This window comes from Mesoplodon bidens (assembly GCF_964165515.1).
Source record: "Mesoplodon bidens genome assembly, chromosome: 12".
Taxonomy (NCBI): domain Eukaryota; kingdom Metazoa; phylum Chordata; class Mammalia; order Artiodactyla; family Ziphiidae; genus Mesoplodon; species Mesoplodon bidens.
In genome coordinates, this window is record NC_138168.1 from 33,707,759 (window position 1) to 33,729,777 (window position 22,019).

The window sequence follows — 22,019 nt, forward strand, 5'->3', positions numbered from 1 at the left end:
TTGTAAGAAACTAGATTTCCTATCTCACAGTACATTTTTTAAAAAGATATAAATTAAAGAGATAAATGTAAAAAAAAAGTATGTTTTTTACAATAGCATAGGAATGATACCAAAGAAAAAACTGATAAATATAACTATATAAAAAAACTTAAATCATCTACCTAGTAAGTCAGCTTAATTGCTGAAAAAAGGATAAATGAAAATATTCGTAATACATCATAACAACAAAGAGTATCTCTAATTTTAAAAAGTCCCTAAAAAAGAATAAAAGACAGATGCTCAACTGTAAATACCAATTAAAGCATTAGCTTTCATATATGAGAATGGTAAAATATAAGAAATATATAGAGTCTTGAAAGATGCTTTTTATTTTATTTTTTCATTTTGCTGATATTTCAGAAGAGAACAGTATTTCAGCATATGATTTTTTTGTTTATGTGTTGAAGACTCCATTCCCCTGCTTTAAAAATTCAGTCTTCTGATCTTCAAATAACCTATATTTTCAAGTCTGTCTAATTAAAAGCCTATGAAAGGCAAAACCTAGTTTGAGGACCCTTGCACACATTTTTTTTTAATTTCTGCTGCTAAATTATTAATTTTAATTTTCTTAAGCATTTGATGGATACTCAGAAAATAAAAATCAGTCCAATTTACAGAGACGAAAAAGAAAGAAAAATATCCCTCCCAGCACAATCCACCCACAAATCTTTATTAATTGACATGATTAAAAACAATTACCTATTTGGTTTCTATGGATTAGATATATTCACCTGTGAATTCAGTTGGAATTCTATTTACTTTTATTATTAAATATATTGATCCCTGATAAGAAGAGTCAATTTTTTATTGTTGTTAAATTTCACAGAAATATAAATATTTAATTTTACCTTATATTTTGGCAAAGACTCGTTCCTAAAAACTGAATGTTATTAATATTGGTGAAGTCAAATAGAAGAGATTGAGAATTCAGGGAATGCCATGGGGAATTATAATTTGTCACTCACAGAAGCTCACATTTTCCTATGAAGAATTTGTTAATTACATCCACAGGTTGGGTCATGCTAACACATTTTTAAAAACCAAACCAGAGAGATTGATCATCACAGGTAGGAAAAAAAAGGGGGACACAGTTAAAACAATCTTAATCATATTCTGAAAATATCTCAAAAGCCAGAACAGACATAATGATGTGGTTTTGAAAGCATAACTTTTTAAAGATGATCTTCTTGAATCTTACTATAATATAAAATAGTGTTTGCCCAAACTTTTATCAGTGGGAAAGAGGATACAAATTTTAGAAAACAAAGGTTATTTGATTTACTTTGAAACTTTTAAATATTTGCATTGTTACAATTGGAAGAAGAATAGTTATCACTGATTCAATGTAAACTACATCTAAGCACTTTATGCATTTTAATTATTCAATTCTCCCGATAACTCTAGGAAGCTAAACCAATTACACAGATGGAAAGACTGAAGCAAGAAGTGTTATTTGCCTGATGGCACATAATTAATAAAAGGAGGAGCCAGTATTTCAACTCAGGCAGGCTGGTCCAAGAACTACACTCTTGACTAATTTCCCTCATTCTCGAATGAATAGTCCATGTGGGGAGGAAAAAAATACCTGATACTTTTAAAATTAAATGAAACAAAGCAAACCTTAGTCTGGTTTTGATTTACAAATGCTCCTGTATTAATAACGGGAAGTTCTGATAGGTGTCCTATATACAAGAGTAATCCATGAAGCTCATCAATCAACACTGAGGGAAGTTGTGCCTCCAAAGTCTGGTAGGGATGGACAGGAACACGACTTTCAGCATTTTGTACTTGCAGGGACCTAAAACACAATGAGATACAATAAGCAATTAGAGTCTGGATAAATTTGCACTCAGAAATTCATGCATTATTCATATTACTCATCTGACAGCCTACCTGAAAATGAAGACTTTAACATAATGAAGAAATGTTATGCACTGCTGCCTAATATTGGCTGCTTTGCAATGTAGGGTTGATATCTTCCCTAAAACCAAAATAGATAATGTTAATCATTGTTTAAATAATCAGTGGGCAGTGACAAAAAAATTGTGTGAGCCATATAAGTAGCAATTCTCTAGCTTTTCATTTTTTCAACTGACTCCTATATGGTTCTTACCATCCCCCACCCCCCATACTGCTCTTAGTAAGGTCACCAGTGAAATCAAGTTGTCCAATCTAACGGGCACCACTTGTGCTCAATTAACTTGCCCTTATAGGAGCACTCACTACACCTGGCTTCATTGATGTCACATGCTGCCAGTCTTCTTTCTTCCTCACTTACCTATAATTCTCATCATGTTTTCTGGTTTGCTCACTTGCCCTAGAGTGGTTATAAGTGTTTTGCACATAGTAACCACCCAGATAATTTTTGCTAATTTTTGCTGATGTAAATGTTGAAGTGAGGGAAAGAAGGTATGGGTTGAGAGAGATAGGAATAAGTCATGTGGGGCCTTACAAGTCACTATAAGGAGTTTTGATTTCACTGAAATACAGTAGATGGCCCTTCATTGGGTTTTGATCTAGGAGGAACAGGAATTGATATACATTTAAAGCAGATTTTGTACAAAGATTATAGAGGGGCAAAGGAGGATGTGTTAAGAGCCCTATAGCAGTAATTCAAGAGATCACAGGAAAATGGATAGGCTGAAGGTATATTTTGGTCATAAACCTACCGGGAATCGGATGGATGATATGAGTTTAAAGGAAATGAAAGAATCAAGAATGACATATAGGCAACTGTTAGCACCATGTAATGAGTGGAGAAAACATGGGCAGTGTGAACTGGTTTTGGAAGACATCACAGATGTACTCTTTGCACTATCTAAGCAATCCAAGGACAGATGTCAGGCAGTTTGACATGCAAGGCCTGGAGTGCAAAGGAGAGGTCTGGAATGTAGGTAAACCTTTTGGAGTTGTTATCCTTTAGAAATAAAGGAACTGATGAGATCGTACATGTAGGAAAAGATGCAGAGAGGAGACTCAAACTGAGACCTGAGGAGACCGATTTAGTAGACCTGAGGGAGGAGCTGGTAAAGGAGAGGCAGGAGAAGGGGGAAAAAAACTTACTATAGGCAACAAATTATCACTCATATTAAACATAAAGCAAAATTTATTTTTAAATTTGTATTCAAATGAGCAAATGTGGACACTATTTTGGCAAAACAAGAGCATAAGCGTAAAGATACTGTCCATATATCTACATACCAAACAGTGCAGTGCACTTTTACAGCTTAATTATACTTTGCTTACAAAAATCATATGATCCCCCAGTGTCACAATTATCAGCCCGTAAAGGAAGTACTCTCTTAAAAACAACTGCTGTGGGCTTCCCTGGTGGTGCAGTGGTTTGGCGCAGTGCTTAAGAATCTGCCTGCCAATGCAGGGGACACGGATTCGAGCCCTGGTCTGGGAAGATCCCACATGCCGTGGAGTAACTAAGCCCATGCACCACAACTACCGAGCCTGCGCCCACAGGCCACAACTACTGAAGCCCAAGCACCTAAAGCCCATGCTCCGCAACAAGAGAAGCCACCACAATGAGAAGCCCACGCACCACAATGAAGAGTAGCCGCTGCTCACCACAACCAAAGAAAGCCCACGTGCAGCAACAAAGACCCAATGCAGCCAAAAATAAATTAATTAATTAAAAAAAAAACTGCTGCATCCAGCCAAGATGGAGTAAAAGGAATCAGAATTACCCAGCTCCCACCTTAAACTAGAAAACCAAAAAAAGTAAAACAATAATTTTCAGGCATTGGACAAAGGCAACACAAGACTGCTATCCCAGATAGAAGTCCTAAGATTGCACCAGCTTCCCACCTAGAGACAGTTTCTAGGCTGCAGCACAGGGAGAGAGAATTCAGAGCCCAAATCACTGAGTCAAAGAGACATGAGATCTGAGTTTAGGGTAGTCTAAATTTGCAGGGTAAAAGTACCAAAGAAGAAAGAAAGCTACACAAAAAAAAAGAGCCCTAGGGATTCCCTGGTGGCATAGTGGTTGAGAGTCTGCCTGCCAATGCAGAGGACACGGGTTCATGCCCCGGTCTGGGAAGATCCCACTTGCCACGGAGCGGCTAGGCCCGTGAGCCATGGCTGCTGAGCCTGTGCATCCGGAGCCTGTGCTCTGCAACGGGAGAGGCCACAACAGTGAGAGGCCCGCGTACTGCAAAAAGAAAAAAAAAAAGGAGCCCTAGAAATGTACAGAGGGTCCCCTTTGAGTCTCTGACTAAGTACTGATCTGTAGGCCAGAGAAAAATACCAGAAAACAATTCCCAACAAAGCTTACTCAAACCAGGGAACAGTTCAAGTTCCCACCAGCAAGAATGAAAAAAAAAAATACACCACAAAGAATCCTCAGAAGCCTTACTACAGCTAAATTAACATTAGACTAAAGGTTACTTTTTAAAAGTCCTAACAAAATATACAAGCCTCAAAAAGATCCCACGGATTACAAGTACTCAACAGTAAGCCAGAACAAAATTCAACACTAGTTTTAGGAATACAAGAAAATTCAGAAAGCAGCAATGTAAAATCTACAATGTCCATCACACAATAAAAAATTACTAGATGTTCAAAAGAGCAGAAAAATGTATCATAAAACTAGAAGAAAAATCAATCAATACAAACAGGCCCAGAAATGACAATGATGAAAGAATCTGCAGTCAACGAAGCTAAAAACAGTGGAAGGCATTAAAAAAATCCAAATGAAATGCCTAGAGACAAAAAAAATACAATATCTGAAAAAGGGGTAACATCAACAGCTATATTTAATAAAAGGTATCAGTAAAAAATAACATATTATGTATGCTATTCTGCCTCAACAGGAAAGCAATCCAGGGAGTAAAATCAACAGGAGAACAAGAACCATATGCACTTCAGTAAGTGACCCTACATAAGGGCTTTCTGGGGAGGGTTGAGGGCCAAGGGTTTACATGAGTTTATTAACAAAGCCCTGACACAGCTGCATGGCAGGAGTAAGCTTATGTAGGGATAGTCTTTAATACTGTTAACCTTCCCAACAAATCTGTCAGTAAGTTTTTTAAGTAATAACACCAGCCAAAATGTCAGTGTAACAAGTAACCATTTCAACAAATAGTCCATTGTAGTAATTTTAGGTCAGTAAGTGCTTTTCAAAGAATAATCTTGCTCAGTAAATGCCTTCCACAAACCCAATTTAATTAAGTCACTCTATATAGTAAAGGTATTTTTGCTGTTTCCACTACAATCTTATAGACTCCCCAGGAGTTTCAAAATAAAATTCTGGGCCTTTGGCATTGCTTACAAAGACACCTATGATTGCATCCCTTCCAAAAATTAACCACTCACACACACTTGAGTCCAACCATACGTAATTATTACTTACTCCCTGCTCCCTGAACTTCTATGTTTTTATATACCTCAATGTCTTTGTCTGTACAGTTGTTTCCACCTGGAACTCATCCTATCCCCAAAACTTCTCCAAAATCTTTTGCCTGGCTAATTCCTCCTCATCCTTGAAGACCCAGATCTGCCATCATTCAGTGATGGGCACATAAACGGATAAAGCCCTTGGCTCCTGTAGCAGCTTTTGCATGCCTCTGTTACTACACTCTTCCACTTACCATGCTGACTATGCTTGTTTACCTGTCTTACTCAACTGCAAACTCTTCAAGCAGGGACCCAGGTGATAATGAAACAGTAATATCCAACATTTACTGAGGACAAACTAACAAAACAAATAAAACAGCCCTGGCAGCTGATAACAATTAGGCCATGATGTTCCCTACTGAAATTAAACAGTTGTCATACAGTATCAAAAATAATCACACAAGATCACTCCATGATTATGGTGAAACAAGAAAAACACAAAACCTCTCTGTAATCATGTCTGACACAGAAACAAGGCGCTACACAACCACACAAAAACAAACAAAATACAGAAACAGACTACCCTCCTCTTCCAGCTAAAATGACTATTGCTTCATTACAAATCAGAATCTTCCCTTGCCTCCTTCTGTGTGTCCCACCTTCTAGAAAAAAATTAAAAATTAACTTAGTCATCAAATTGCTCCTGCTTCTTAACAGCATCAAATCCAGAATAAAGCCATAGCCCCCTTAAACTCTACCCCAAATCAGCCAGCACAAGCGCATACCCTGTCAAAAGCCCCTCCCTACTTCCTCTTACTGAGAAGCCCCAACTGTTCCTCATGATGTATATCTCCCCCTTGCCTCCTAAGCTAATAAACCCTTTAAAGGTAGGTTCCAAGTGATCTTTGGTTGCTGGGCATCACTAATAACAGATACTAGGCTAAGCACCTAACACACATTATGTCATTTAGTCCTCACAAGAACTCAATGGTGGGAACTATTACCTAGTGTGAGACCCACAATTAGCTAGGGTTAGAACCCAGGCTGACCACAGAGTCATGATTCTAAATACTACACTGTACCAGAACTGTTAGAAAGGAGAAGCAGCTAGCCTGAACTAAAACACACTGCCCTTCAATTCCTTCACTATCTTAACTATACCAATTCCCCCACAATCAGTAATCCATTAAATGTTAAAAACAAACAGGGACTTCCCTGCTGGCGCAGTGGTTAAGAATCCGCCTGCCAATGCAGGGGACACAGGTTCAAGCCCTGGTCCGGGAGGGTCATACATGCTGTGGAGCAACTAGGGCCGTGTGCCACAACTACTGAGCCTGCGCTCTAGAGCCTGCAAGCCACAACTACAGAGTCCAAGTGCCACAGGTACTGAAGCCCATGCACCTAGAGCCCATGCTCCATAACAAAGAGAAGCCTCTGCAATGAGAAGCCCACACACCACAACAAAGAGTAGCTCCCGCTCACTGCAACTAGAGAAAGCCCGTGCGCAGCTACAAAGACCAAGTGTAGCCAAAAATAAGAATAAATAAATAAATAAAATTAAAAATTAAAAAAAAAAAAGAGAAAGCAGAAAAGAAAAACAAGAAAGACAGCATAAGGTCCAGCACTTTCTATTTCTCTAAGTTCTCCAGCCCACTCCCGCACCCCCAAAGCAAGTTACTAATTCACTTCAAAGATGTTTAGCCTTAATTTTACTTGAAGATTTGGAAAAATACTATAAATTTCATCTACAAACAAAATTTAAGTGTCATATTTTTTCTGAACACTAAATATAACTGTATCCTGAACTTCTGAATTATCACTTCCTTCATGTTATTATGATAGCCCAATGACACATCATAGACCCATGTACAATTCACTGTAAGGGAGCACCATTTCTTTTTGCCATTAAACACACTTAAAACTTACCAAAATCACAGTTGGCCTGTAATAAGGTTTCCAAGTTGTAGAGCTGTTGCCTAATTTAAAAAATGTAAGGTGAGAATTAGTTTTAGAATAGTTTAAAGCATGCAACAATTACACAGTATTTCCAAATCTTTTACACAGCTTTAATGCATCTCATTCGTGAATAATGCTTAACACTTCATGAATGTTTATTACTGTCAGCTTCAGGTAGTAAAGACTCTGAGAGAAAATAAAACATGTCTTTGACCTCCCAAAAAGATCTACTAACAGCTACATTTATCTCAAAAATTATATATCATAGATTTCACCATCAAGAAGATACTGTTTATATCTTTAAGAAGTTTAAGATGGTTATATAAAACATCTTAGGTTAACAGTTATATAATGAAATGTTAAATTGTATCATATAGTTACACAATAGGAGTTCTGAAGAGGAATAGAATATGTAATGTAGACTAATCAGGAGAAGTTTTAACTTACGAAGTTCCACCTTAATTTCTGAGAATAATCTTCTCTTGCCATTCTTCCTAGTTGCCTTTCAGCTCCTTAAAGATTGAGCCACATTCATAACTTATGTCCTGGGTAAGACTCAACTCATACTATAATGTTTAGGATTATACAGAATCACTCACACAACCTATTTTCCCAATGAAACACATAATATGGCAAAGGTTCCATGGGATGAGGGTGAGAGGAGAAATCCCTCCAACTTTCCATTTTCATTTAAATGTACCATGTATACATTCTTTTTTTAATTATATAAGTTTCAAGAATACAGCACTATAATTCCACATCTGTGTACACTACATGATCACCACCACAAGTCTAATTACTATCCATCACCATACCGTTGACTCCCATCACCTTTTTCACCCACCTACTAAACCTCTTCCCCTCTGGTAACCACTGATCTGTTCTCTATATCTAAGAGTTTGTTTTTGTTTTACTTTGTTTGTTCATTTACTTTATTTAGATTCCATGAATGAGTGAAATCATATAGTATTTGTCTTTCTCTGTCTGACTTATTTCACTAAATATAATACCCTCAAGGTCCATCCATGTTACTGCAAATGGCAGGATTTCACTCATTTTTAAGTCTGAATGGTATTCCATTGTGTGTGTGTATATATATGTGTGTGTGTATATAAATATTTAAAATTCCTTCATCCATTCATCCACGGAAGGACACTTTGGTCATCTTCAAGTATTCTTTGGAAAAATATCTGTTCAGATCCTCTGCCCATTTTTAAATCAGATTTGTTGTTGTTGTTGTTGCGCTATATGAATTCTTTATATATTTTGGATATTAACCCCTTATATTAACCAAATATATGATTTGCAAATTATTTTCTCCCATTCAGTAGGTTGCCTTTTCACTTTGAGGATGGTTTCCTCTGCTGTGAGTACCTTTTTAGTTCGATGTAGTCACATTTGTTTATCTTTGCTTGTTTCCCTTGCCTTTGGAGTTAGAGCCAGAAAAATATTGCTAATGATGTCAATGAGGTTACTGCCTATATATTCTTATATACATTTTATGGTTTCAGGTCTTATATTCAAGCTTTTAATGCATCTTGAGTTAATTTTTGTGTATGATATAAGATAGTGGTCTAGTTTCATTCTTTTGCCTATGGCTGTCCAATTTTCCCAACACCATTTATTGAAGACTGCCCTTTTATTGTATGTTCTTTGCTCCTTTTCCATAAATTAATTGTCCCTATATGTGTGGGTTTTTCTGGGCCCTCAATTCTGTTCCATTCACCTATGTGTCTGTTTTTATGCCAATAACATATTGTTTGTTTACTATACCTTTCTAATACAGTTTGAAATCAGAAAGTGTGATGTCTCTAGCTTTGCTCTTCTTTCTCAGGATTCTTTTGGCAATTTGGGATCTTTTGTGGTTCCATATAAATTTTAGAATTACCATGTATACATTCTTTTTTTTTTTTTTTTTTTTTTTTTTGCGGTACGCAGGCCTCTCACTGCTGTGGCCTCTCCCACTGCAGAGCACAGGCTCCGGACACGCAGGCTCAGCGGCCATGGCTCACTGGCCCAGCCGCTCCGTGGCATGTGGGATCTTACCGGACCGGGGCATGAGCCCGTGTCCCCTGCATAGACAGGCAGACTCTCAACCACTACGCCACCAGGGAAGCCCCCATGTATACATTCTTAATGTATTTTGGGCTAATAATTTGCCTTTAATAAGTGACTCCAAATCTAAAATCTGAATTATGGACTGGGTTTTAATTAATAATGAAGAATTATTTTAATTTCGTTAATTGTGATTATGAGGTAATGTTTATGTTTAAAAAATAAGTTCATATTTTTAAGAGATACATACTGACGTAATTAAGGGTGAGATGACATGATGCCTGGAATTTGCTTAACAAATACTTAAGCCAAGAGTAGAAGGATAAGGACAGATGAAGGAAATGTGACAAAACCTTGATGTTTATCGTAACTGAGGGAGGGTATATGGAGGTTCGTTATACTATTCTCTCTATATCTGTGTATGTTTGAAAATTTTTATTAAAAATTTTTTAATGTTGTCCAGGTTAATCATATTTCTATTACATATTCTATTATAGTCTGAAAAATATATTTGGAAGTCTGAGTTCATTCTCTAAAGATTACTGAAAAATTATGACTATTAAGCAACAAAAGTATTTTATTTTTCTCCCAAAATTATGGTATAGTTCAAAACCTAAAGTATTTGTCTTCAATATATGATGTCAAATACAGAAGAATAAAAATTCTGAAAATCACTAAAAAAGAACTCATTAAAACCATTACTCCATCAAACATTATTGCTTAATTGTTGTTACTGATAAGATAATCAAGTAAGCAGCAATCACAATTCTACAGGTGCTTTTGTAATATCAGTATTAGAAACCACCCAGCAATGTAACTTAAAACTGAAAAGCATCTACACTCAATGGCAGTTTTAAAATAAAAGACAAAACATACCTCAAGAGATGAAAGAGAACTCTAGATGAATTCACTAATGCTGTTTCAGTAACCCATTGAATGCCAAATATTTCCACTGTATCCTCTTCAAAATTAGTTGGTAAAGGATCAAGATTCAAAATCAGTCTGAAATGAAACTCTGATTTAATCTCATAAAAAGTATGCTATATCCCATACTATAGCATGAGATTTTTTTGACATTATATGAATCCATATTACACATGACATGTCAACAATGATGTTATAAAGTAAGGAAGTGCCTTGGTACCTTATATCTCAGTAATAGTACAACTGGACTGTATTAAGAATTCAACCTTATACTGTGATAAAAAAAAAAGTTTAACTAAAAAGCAATATAACTTGAAGGAAAAATGTGGAAAGGGGTCTAGGGAACATACTTTCATCTGTCTTCAACTGTGGTCTTCAGTTGTAGAATTTCACCCTTTGAGGGGACATTTAATTTTTAAAACAGTTAAAAGGTATTCTGAGCCATGTCTAAAAAAGGGCACAATCAAGTTGAATAATATCCTTTAAGGTCTCAAAGAAGGTACAACTGTAATAATCAACAAAAATGGTTTCCTTTCTGACTGAAATTGCCTCAGCAGGTATTTCCAAAATATTTCAGCAACAGCAGTTTTACTGCAAATATGTGTATACACCTGTCCAAGACAAGAGCTTTGAGGATAACATTCCTGTGAACTTACACAATCTGGAGCATTTATTAGAAAGTTAAAAAAAAATAAGTCTATAAGATTTCTATATGTTTAAATATACAGAGTGAGAAGACACTGGGGCAACAAAAAATGTGCATGTCTTAATTATTGAGAGCTTCAGAATATTATCTCATGTTTTAGAAGGAAATGGGACTTCAAAAAGCCCAGGTAGTTCAGAATTCACTTCAAGTAAATTAGTGCCCGGCTCCTTACTCCAAAGCTGAGGCAGCAGTGAGGTCAGAGAACAAGAAAGCTCTCCTTGCAAAAATCTTTCAGGTGTGCTCTAACCAGGAAACTAACAGAGCTAATAGCTTGCATCTGTATGATATACTAAGCCGATTTACAGGAACATTGCCTGATGAACATTAAAGTTTAATGAACTTAAGTCATAATTAAAGAACATTCCTAAACAGACTGATAAAAAATCTGAATAGGGAAAAACAAAGTTTCCGATTTTTTACCTACCGCTTAAGAGCTCCGCTGGAAAGGTAGGACTCTCCAGAAAAATGTTTTCCTCCTCCTCTGTTGTCAAAATCACAAGAAAAGCAAGGGGGTTTGCACCATTCTGTCTCCAGCTCCAGCTCCAAGCTGTCGGTCAGGAACGTCGACGCAGCGGGACAGTTATCCATTGTTTACTTCATGTCCTGAAATGTTTTGGGTTCATTATGATTATCATTAAGGGCTCCAAAGAAGTTGTGATGAGATTCCTGTAGGTGGGGAGGGCCGAGACATTGGGGGTGACCTCAGAAAGTTCCCCAAAAGCCGCCGCCCCCCCGCACAAAGGAAAAAACGAAAGGCCAATCCTCAACAACTCTCCCCCCCACGAACTCCCCCAGATCAAGGCTGTCAGAACTTAGAATGCACCCCCGACCGGCTGTGGCAGTAACTTAAAATCCCCTCTACGTCACACCCTGCAGCCCAGGGCAGGGTGAAGAAGAAAAAAATGTTGGCAGGACAGATCTAGCTGCACTTCCAGTGCCCGCCTTGACCTGCGTCCTCCGCTACGTTACTAAACCGCACTGAGCCAGTTTCCCCGCAGTGTCTGGAACTGCAAGCTCCCTCGCAGACTGCAGGCGAGGATCAGTAGGGCCTGGAGCAAACCCCGACTTCTCCCGGCCGGGGGCAAGCCCCGCCAGGTCCGCACAAGGCAGCGATCCGCGCGGGCCGGCCAAAGGGCGAGGGGAGCCGGTGTCCTGCGCCCCCGGGCGCCCCTGGTTTGGTGCACGTCGTACCTGCTCACACTTTCAGTCCCAATGATCCACCCTGGCGGTCCCGACCAGGGCCAGCTAGTCCGTGTGGTCTAAATCCCCAAAAGGCGAAATTCCCGCCAAGGCGCGCCCGCGCTCAGAAAGGGCGGGGCCACGGAGCAGCCCGCCCCCGGAGGTCCGCTCGCGAGGTCTCCGCGGGAACAGCCAGAGCTCCGTAAGTTCTCGCGAGAGTCTTCCAGTCGAGGAGTGTGTTTGGCGTTTTGCCGTTTTTTTTCTTTCTGTTTTTTTTTTTTTTTTTTTCGTTTAGTAGTTTTAATTGGTACTTTGGGCCGAAAGGCTGAGCCTCACCGAGAAAGGAAACTGAGGCTAAGGTGAGCAAGGCTTACGGACCGCGGTGTTGTCGTCCGGCCGAGCTTGGCAAAAGACCTCTGCTGAAGTGAGTCCCAGGCGGGTGTTTGAGGGCCGCGCCGTCCCCTCTTGTTCCTGCCCTAGTCCCAGCAGCTCTTTTGTTGAGGTGGAGGATGCCTATTGTTCATGGATTGTGGGCAAGGCAAGTGCAAAAATGAGGTTAATCCAGTGTGTGGAAGCACTGAGTAGGTCACGTGATACTTGTTTTCCGTATTAAAAAAAGTTTTTTTAAATGACATATCTGGATAGGTTTAATTTTCTTAAACTTGGACGTGTTTGTAAAGAGTACACTTAAGGCATTTTTGTCTTTTTTTTTTTTTTTTTCGACCGTGGGGCTTGTGGGGATCTTAGTTCTCCCACCAGGGATCCCACTGGGCGCCCCCTGCAGTGGAAGCACAGAGTCCTAACCACTGGACCACCCGGGAATTCCCATTTTTATCTTTTTAAAGTGTTCTTTAATTCTACTCTTCAGAAGACTTTTCAGTCTAAGTCAGATAACACATTTCAACTGTCTTAAGTTCCAAGAAAAACATGAGAATTTCTCATTTAAATGTCCTGCTATAATTTGAGTATTCCCCATTGCCCATTTCTCCCAGTTTGTCCTAGGTTTAATTATTGCACAAAGAACCTATCAAAACTTTCCTCTATTCAAACCGAATACCGCATAGTTTCTGACAAATAGGATGAGGTGGGGAAAAACCATATGATCTCTATTCCGACTACAACCTAGGGACCCTGTGTTGGATGCTCTGTCTCTTATGCTCAGCCTGTATACTGTGAGACTTGATGCTTTGTTGGGAATCAATGCAACTCATTAATGGTTCATGTGGTGTCTCTAGCATGACACATAGTGTCATCTATGACAATCTTTAGAAAATAGTGCCTAGGTATGAGAATAGTGGGCTGTGACACTGAGTTTAGGAGACCTGGGTCAACAGATAGTCATTGTTACTTCTTCCTCTATTTAAAATCCAAATAGACCCTTTTCCTTTTTCAAGTGACTGATGTTGAGTGATCAATTTGGTTAAACCAGTGAATGGAGTGGGAAGAACTAAATAAATTCTCTGAAATAACTTAAGCTAGTACTATCATACATATTATATCAGTAAGAATTTTTCCAAAAAAAAAAGAAAGAATCTCCATCACATAATAGATGGCATGCTCAAGAGAGGTGATTGAAAGGTGCTTAATGAAAGGGCAGTTTACAAAGATGTGGATGGTATTACCAGAAAACAAAAAGTGATGGTGAAGCACCCAGAAATAATCAGAGAGCCATTATTACTTTTAGGCCTAAGGGGTAAGGGAAAAAGGGATTGCCAGGGCCCAGGGAGACTTACTGCTGTAGGAGACAGCCACCTACCTGGTAGCCACCTATGGTACCTTAATGGAGGAGCATAGTCAGTGTCAACCTGAACCCAACAGGAAGGAGCTAGTAGGATTCAGTACAGGCAGACCTCATTTTATTGCAGTTTGCTTTATTGTGCCGCCCAGATAACTGTGTTTTTACAAATTGAAGGTTTGTGGTAACCCTGTGTCTAAGAATTCTGTTGGCACTGTTTCTCCAGCATTTGCTCACTTCATGTCTCTGTGTTACATTTTGGTAATTATGACAATATTTCAAACTTTTTCATTATTATATTTATTACAGTGATCTGTGATCAGTGATCTTTGATGACACTATTATAATTATTTTGGGGTACCACTAACCAGGCCCATGTAAGAAAGTGAACTTAATTTTTGAAATGACAACAAAGGATTTAGAATACTACATAAACTTAGCTGATAAAGCAGTGACAGGGTTTGAGAGGGTTGACTTCAATTTTGAAAGACATTCTACTGTGGGTAAAATGCTATCAAACAGCCTTCCATGCCACAGAGAAATCATTTATGAGTCAATCAATGTGGCAAACTTCATTTTGGTCTTCTTTTAAGAAATTGCCACACCTATTCTAGGCTTCAGAAACCACCACCCTGATCAGTCAGTGGCCATCAACACTGAGGCAAGACCATCCACCAGCAAAAAGATTATAACTTGCTGAAGGCTTAGATGATGGTTAGCATTTTTTAACATTAAAGTATTTTTTAATTAAGGTATATACCTTTTTTTAGACATAGTGTTATTACACACTTAATAGACTACAGTATAGTGTAAACATAACTTTTATGTACACTGGGAAACCAAAAAATTTGTGGGACTCACTTTATTGCAATATTTGCTTTATTGTGATGGTCTGGAACAAAACCCACAATATCTCCAAGGTATACCTATACCCAAACCTCTTTCCCTCCACACTGCAATGCCACCTGGTGTCTCTCATTGGCCAAAACCAACCTAAAAGCAGAGGGCAAAGATGTAACTTATAAAGTTCAGGCTCATGGGGTAGAGTCCAGACTGAAGAAAGATAGAGAGTGAATCTGACAAAAATGAGGTCAATTTTATCAAGAAAACAAAATATTAAATATATATATATATATATATATCAAGTAACAGAGCTTCAATATACAGAAAGAGAATACTATCACTTATAGAGGAAATATTCAAGTCAGTAATTACAGAGATCTCAACACTCCTCTCTCTGTAATTGGTGGAACAAGTAGACAGAAAATTACTGTAGATGACAAGACTTGAACAGCACTACCAACTTGACCTAACTGACATTTATAGGTGACTCAACCCAGCAATATCAGAATATACTCTTGACACATAGAACATTCACTAAGATAGACCATATTTTGATCCATGAAATAAATTTCATCAACTTAAAAAGGTTAGAAATCTTACAAAGGATATTGTCTGATGACAATGGAGTTAACCTAGATATAAATAACAGAATGATATCTGAAAAAAATCTCTAAGTATTTGGAAATCAAGTGACATACTTGTAACTAACCCATGGATTAAAGACAAAATCACTAGGAAAATTAGAAAATATATTGAATTAAATGAAAATAAAAACACAAAGTTTATAACATTAACTGCTCACATTAGAGAAGAGGAAAGAGCTCAATTCAATAATTTAAACTTCTAAAGAAACTAAAAAAAGTGAAATAAAATGAAAGCAAGTGAATGAAGGAAATAATAAAGAGTAGAAATAAATGAAATGAAATGAAACAAAAGAAGAATAGAGAAAATAAATGAAACCAAAAGTTGATTCTTTGGAAAGATCAGTATATTGATAAACCCTTTAGCCAGACTGATCAAGAAAAAAGAGAGGAGACACAGATTACCCATATCAGGAATTAAAGAGATGTCATCACTACCAAGCCTACAGATATTAAAAAGATAGGGGTATTAAGAACATCTTTATGCAATAAACATAAATGAAATGGACATTTTCCTTGAAAGACACCAACTTCCAAAGCTCACAAAAGAAGAAAAAGATAATGACTATCTCTGTATTCATCTTAGTAATTTTAATACTTAGTTAAAAAAAACTCACACACACATCACACACTTCTTACAAGAAAACTTCAGGACCAGATGGTTTTACTATTGAATTCTCCCAAACATTTAAGGAAGGAATAGTACCAATTCTGTACTAACTCCTTCAGAAATTAGAAGGGGATGGAATACTTCAAAACTCATTTAATGTGGCCAGCATTACACTTACATAAAAACTTGACAAAAATGAGAAAAAGGAATACAATTCAATATCACACAAACAGAGGCAGAAATTTTACCAGGTAAAATCTAGCAATACGTAAAAAGGATGACATATACTCCTGGGTGCCCACTCTCGCCACTATTATTCAACATAGTTTTGGAAGTCCTAGCACAACAATCAGAGAAGAAAAAGAAATAAAAATAATCCAAATTGGCAAAGAAGTAAAACTGTCAGTTTGCAGATGACATGATACTATACATAAAAAACTCTAAAGATGCCAGCAGAAAACTACTAGAACTTATCCATAAATTAAGTAAAGTTGCATGATACAAAATTAATACACAGAAATCTCTTGCATTCCTATACACTAATGATGAAAAATCTGAAAGAGAAATTAAGGAAACACTCCCATTTACCACTGCTACAAAAAGAATAAAATACCTAGGGATAAACCTACCTAAGGAGGCAAAAGAAAGACCTGTATGCAGAAAACTGCAAGATACTGATGAAAAAAATCAAAGATGACACAAACAGATGGAGAGGTACACCATGTTCTTGGATTGGAAGAATCAATATTGTGAAAATGACTATACTACCCAAAGCAATCTACAGATTTAACGCAATCCCTATCAAATTACCAATGGCATTTTTCACAGAACTAGAACAAAAAATTTTACAATTTGTATGGAATAGCAAAAGTAATCTTGAGAAACACAAATAGACCTGGAGGAATCAGGCTCCCTGACTTCAGACTATACTACAAAACTATAGTAGTCAAGACAGTATGGTACTGGCACAAAAATAGAAATATAGATCAATGAAACAGGATAGAAAGCCCAGAGATAAACCCATGCATCTATGGTCACTTAAACTATGACAGAGGAGGCCAGAATATACAATGGAGCAAAGATAGCCTCTTCAGTAAGTGGTGCTGGGAAAACTGGACAGCTACATATAAAAGAATGATATTAGAACACTCCTTAACACCATACACAAAAATAAACTCAAAATGGATTAAAGACCTAAATGTAAGGCCAGATACTATAAATCTCTTAGAGGAAAACATAGGCAGAACACTCTTTGAAATAAATCTCAGCAAGATCTCTTTTGCCCCACCTCTTAGAGTAATGAGAATAAAAACAAAAATAAACAAATGGGACCTAATTAAACTTAAAAGCTTTTGCACAGCAAAGGAAACCATAAACAAGATGAAAAGATAGGCTTCAGAATGGGAGAAAATATTTGCAAATGAAGCAACTGACAAAGGATTAATCTCCAAAATACACAAACAGTTCATAAAGCTCAATATGAAAAAAACAAACAACCCAATCCAAAAATGGGCAGAAGACCTAAGTAGACATTTCTCCAAAGAAGACATACAGATGGCCAACCGACACATGAAAAGATGCTAAACATCACTAATTATTAGAGAAATGCAAATCAAAACTACAATGCGGTATCACCACACACCAGTCAGAATGGCCATCATCAAAAAAATCTGCGTACAATAAATGCTGGAGAGGGTGTGGAGAAAAGGGAACCCTCATGCACTGTTGGTGGGAATGTAAATTGATATAGCCACTGTGGAGAATAGTATGGAGATTCCTTAAAAAACTAAAAATATTACTACCATATGACTCAGCAATCCCACTATGGGGCATATACCCAGAGAATGCCATAATTTAAAAAGACACATGCACCCCAACGTTCATTGCAGCACTATTTACAATAGCCAGGACATGGAAGCAACCTAAATGCCCATCGACAGACAAATGGATAAAGAAGTTGTGGTACATATATACAATGGAATATTACTCAGCCATAAAAAGGAATGAAATTGGGTCATTTGTAAAGACATGGATGGACCTAGAGACTGTCATACAGAGTGAAGTAAGTTGGAAAGAGAAAAACAAATATATGTTAATGCATATATGCTGAAAAAATTGGCATAGACGATTTTATTAAATTATTTAATTATTAAATTAAAAAATTGGCATAGACGATCCTATTTACAAAGCAGAAATAGACTTAGACTTAGAGAACAAACATGGCTGCCGGGGGGGAGGGAGGGAGGGTGAATTGGGAGATTGGGATTGACATATATACACTATTGATACTATGTATAAAACAGGTGACTAATGAGAACCTACTGTATAGCACAGGGAACTCTACTCAGTGCTCTGTGGTGACCTAAATGGGAAGGAAATCCAAAAAACTGGGAATATTTGTATACATATAGCTGATTCACTTTGCTGTACAGTATAAATTAACACAATATTGTAAAGCAACTATACTCCAGTAAAAAAAAAAAAGGATGACATATGCTAAGAAAATCAGGTTCATTTTGGGAATGCAAGGTTGGTTCGAATTTTAAAACACAATTAGGGTAGTTCATTATATCAAAAGACTGTTAAAAGAAAAATCACATTGTTACCTCAATATGAAGACAAACGTGACTTGAAAAATTCAATATCAATTCATGATAAAATTTCTCAGCAAATTAGGAGTAGAATAAAATTCCCCTAACCTGATAAATGGCAACCATGACAAGCCAACTATTAACATCATGAAAATGAATGTTTTCTTCCTAAGATTGAGGACTAGACAAGGATGTCTTCTTTCTCTACTTCTATTCAACATTGTACTGGAGGTAACTAACCAATGTAGTAAAGTATGAGAAAGAAATAAAAAGTCATGTAGATTGGAAATGAAGTAGGAAAACTACCATCATTCTCAGATGACATAATTATTTATGTAGAAAATCCTTATGTAGAAAACATCTACAAAAACAGCTAATAGAACTAATAATGAATTCAGCAAGGTGGCAACAGTGTTCAATGTCACTATACAAAATAAATCGTATTTTTATAAACAAACAATGAACATTTAGACATTGTTAATGGCATCAAAAGTACTTAGAGATAAATTTAACAAAACATGCACAAGATTTTGTATGCTGATTGCGAAATATTGATGAGAGAAGTTCAAGAATACCCAATTAAATAGGTATAGCATGATAATGAATTGGAACACTCAATATTATTAATATTTCTTCTGACATTTATCTACAAATTCAATGGAATGTTAATCAAAATCCCAGGGAGCTTTTCTTTTGTAGAAATTCACATATGCTTTCAGAAATTGATATGGAAATGAAAAGGACCTAGAATAACTAAAACAATTTTGAATAAGCACAGTACTGGCAGATTCAGAGTATCTGATTTCAGGACTTATTATAAAGCTACAATAATCAAAACAGTGTGGTATTGGTCTAAGGATAGACATGGTCAGTGGGACAGAATAGAATTCAGGAATAGACTCCCATACATATACAGTCAATTTATTTTTGGCAAAGATAATTCAATGGTGAAAAAACAGTCTTCAACTATTGGATACTGATACACTAAAAGATGAAGTTCGACCTTTACTTTGCACTATTTACAAATTTTACCTCACTATGGATCACAGACCTAAATGTAAGAGCTAAAATTATAAAACTTTTGGATATTCAGAGGACTAGGAAACAGGGAAATGCCAGCCAAGAAAGGCAAGAAGTAAGATCAGTTCTCAGGAGAAAACTCAAGTGTGTGCAGTGACATCTGTCACAAAAGCCAAGAGATTTTCATAAAAGAATGGATAATCTATATCAAATGCTACTGATAACTGGAAAATAAGAGAAAACAAGTTAACCATCGAGTTTGGCAAAATGTAGGTTATTACTGATGTTGATAAAAGCCATTTCAGTGGAGTAGTGGTGGAGGGGTTGTTAGATGGGAGTGGGTTGGATAGAAAATGGGAGGTGATTCAGCAAATATAGAAACTTTACCCAGGAATTTAATTTAAAATAAAGCAGAAAATTAGGGCAGGAGGGAGGTGTGGGGACCCAGAGATGGTGTTTTGAAGATAGGAAATATTAGAGCATTTGTATGAGGTTATGGCAATTATCAAGTATAAAGGGAAGAGTTGATGATACTGAAGAGAAGAGGAATGATTGCAGGACTGCTGGCATTGGGAAGACAAGAGGGAATCGTATTTACCACACAGATGACATATCGGCCTCTAATAGGATCAAGGACAATGCTTAATTAACAGAAAGAATGGGAGGTATATAGATAAAGATAGCCAAAGATGGTGAAATGGGTGGTTGGAGGTTGAAGTACATTTTGTTTTAGTAGATTTTGTTTTCATATATATTCTTCATGACATTATTGACTTAAGTGAGAAGAAAGAGTGGTTGTTAGAGATTTGAGGAGACAAAAGATGTGTGATGGTCATACTGTTGAGTAAAAAAATGTATTTAGCAGGGAAGTGTAGTAGGAATGTCTGGGAGTGTTGAGTGACTATTTCAGATTTGTAATTTAAAAAATTGAGTTCAATTAACATAGTTTTGTGATTTTCATTGTTTTGTGATTTCTAACAACATTCAGGAGGGGGTACATATGATAGAATTTGAATATTATATTATTAGTAAACCCATTCTGATTTGCTTTTTTCTTTAAATATTTTAACAAACCATCTATCATCCATTTGATAATCTATTATTATGTTATCAGACTAAAAATCAAGCAATTTAATATGAATGTCATGTTTTTAGTAGGGAAACTTTCCATAAATTTGACTGAATATAATATTATACCAAAGTTAAAGCCCTCTGTTTCAGAAATTTTATCACTGTTTTAATGGAAATCTTTTTTAAAGTTTAAGAGCATTCCCTCATAACTTAAATGAAACCAAGGATCACTTTACCTCTTTTATAGTAACTGCTCATACACCTAGAATTGGATTCAGTATTTTAGTAAAATCTGACCAATGGTACATCCAATTTTAATGATTTTATACAATTCATAATTATGGAGGATACAGTGAGATAGCTAAATTCAGTTATGGCTTTTAATCCTAATACTGAAAATATTAGAGTATCTCTATGAGCAATCTTTTTTAAGTGTGTATACAACACACCTTCAGTTGACTTTCTGTCAACCTACCGTATTTTATTACACTAATTTTGTGCAACAAATAATGAACTCCTAATGTTCCAAGTGCTTCTGGAATAGATATCATGATTTAAACTCTTCAGTATTGATGGGGAGGTTTAGTTAGTTGAGAAGGAGCAACTTTCCTGTATAGTAAAAGGAATTTTCAAGCAGCTGTTCAGAGCATTGGGTCATTCATAATGGCATACATCATATAGAACCTTAAATAACTAGACCAAAGAAAATTTCATTATTGATCCTCATTCATTTTTCTGTATGTGTAGCATCTTCCCCTCTTGCATGTGTTCTCATTCCATTTCGTTTTACCTCCAGGAGCTTGATTCATCAATCATCCCTCTTCTTTTTACCTTCAACGTCTTTCTCTCCCCTGTCTTCTTTCCCTAACCCTACTGTGGTAGGCATGTCTTCCAATAATCTCTGTCACCTTGTATTCATGCCTTTGTGTAATCTCCCCTTGAGTGTGGGCTAAACCTAATTAATGACTTGTGCCTAATGAATAGAATAAAGCAAAAAGTGATGACTTGTCACTTCCATGATTAGGTTACAAAGGCTGTGAGTTCCATCTTGCTAGCACTGTCTCTCACTGGCACTTCTTCTTTCTTGCCTTCTCAACTTGTTCACTTTGATGAAGTAAACTGCCATGTCAGAAAAGACCACATGGCAAAAACTGAGAGCAGACTCTGGCCAACAGCTAAGGAAGAGCTGTGGCTCTCAGTCCAACAGTCCACAAGGAACTGAATCCTGCTGACAACTATGTGAGTGAGCTTAGGAACTAGATTCTTCCCCCACTGAGCCTTGAAAAATGACAAGGCCTTGGCAGGT

The 22,019-nt window shown here is 36.9% G+C and overlaps 2 protein-coding genes across 6 annotated transcripts in view; one reads left to right on the top strand and one right to left on the bottom strand.

Moving 5' to 3' along the window:
* The window catches only part of MMS22L (MMS22 like, DNA repair protein), a 156,041-nt gene extending 143,710 nt beyond the window's left edge, over positions 1-12,331 (bottom strand). For 2 of the 3 annotated variants that reach the window (XR_014017159.1, XM_081250416.1), the window contains exons 1-6: positions 12,215-12,322; positions 11,448-11,626; positions 10,270-10,395; positions 7,309-7,358; positions 1,933-2,020; positions 1,660-1,837 (exon numbers count right to left, since the gene is read on the bottom strand). Coding sequence is in view for 1 of the 3 variants with exons in the window: in XM_081250416.1 (XP_081106542.1) it covers positions 1,660-1,837; positions 1,933-2,020; positions 7,309-7,358; positions 10,270-10,395; positions 11,448-11,611 (606 nt within the window). In the remaining 2 variants the exon portion in view is untranslated. Of the gene's footprint in view, positions 1-1,659; positions 1,838-1,932; positions 2,021-7,308; positions 7,359-10,269; positions 10,396-11,447; positions 11,627-12,214 lie in introns of all 3 variants that reach the window. The other variant, XR_014017158.1, reaches the window with a different exon arrangement.
* A 188-nt stretch (positions 12,332-12,519) lies between these two features.
* Positions 12,520-22,019, top strand: part of LOC308625846 (uncharacterized protein) — an 805,208-nt gene continuing 795,708 nt past the window's right edge. For all 3 annotated transcript variants that reach the window (XM_081250421.1, XM_081250422.1, XM_081250423.1), the window contains exon 1: positions 12,520-12,626. The gene's annotated coding sequence lies outside the window, so the exon portion shown is untranslated. The remainder of the gene's footprint in view (positions 12,627-22,019) is intronic.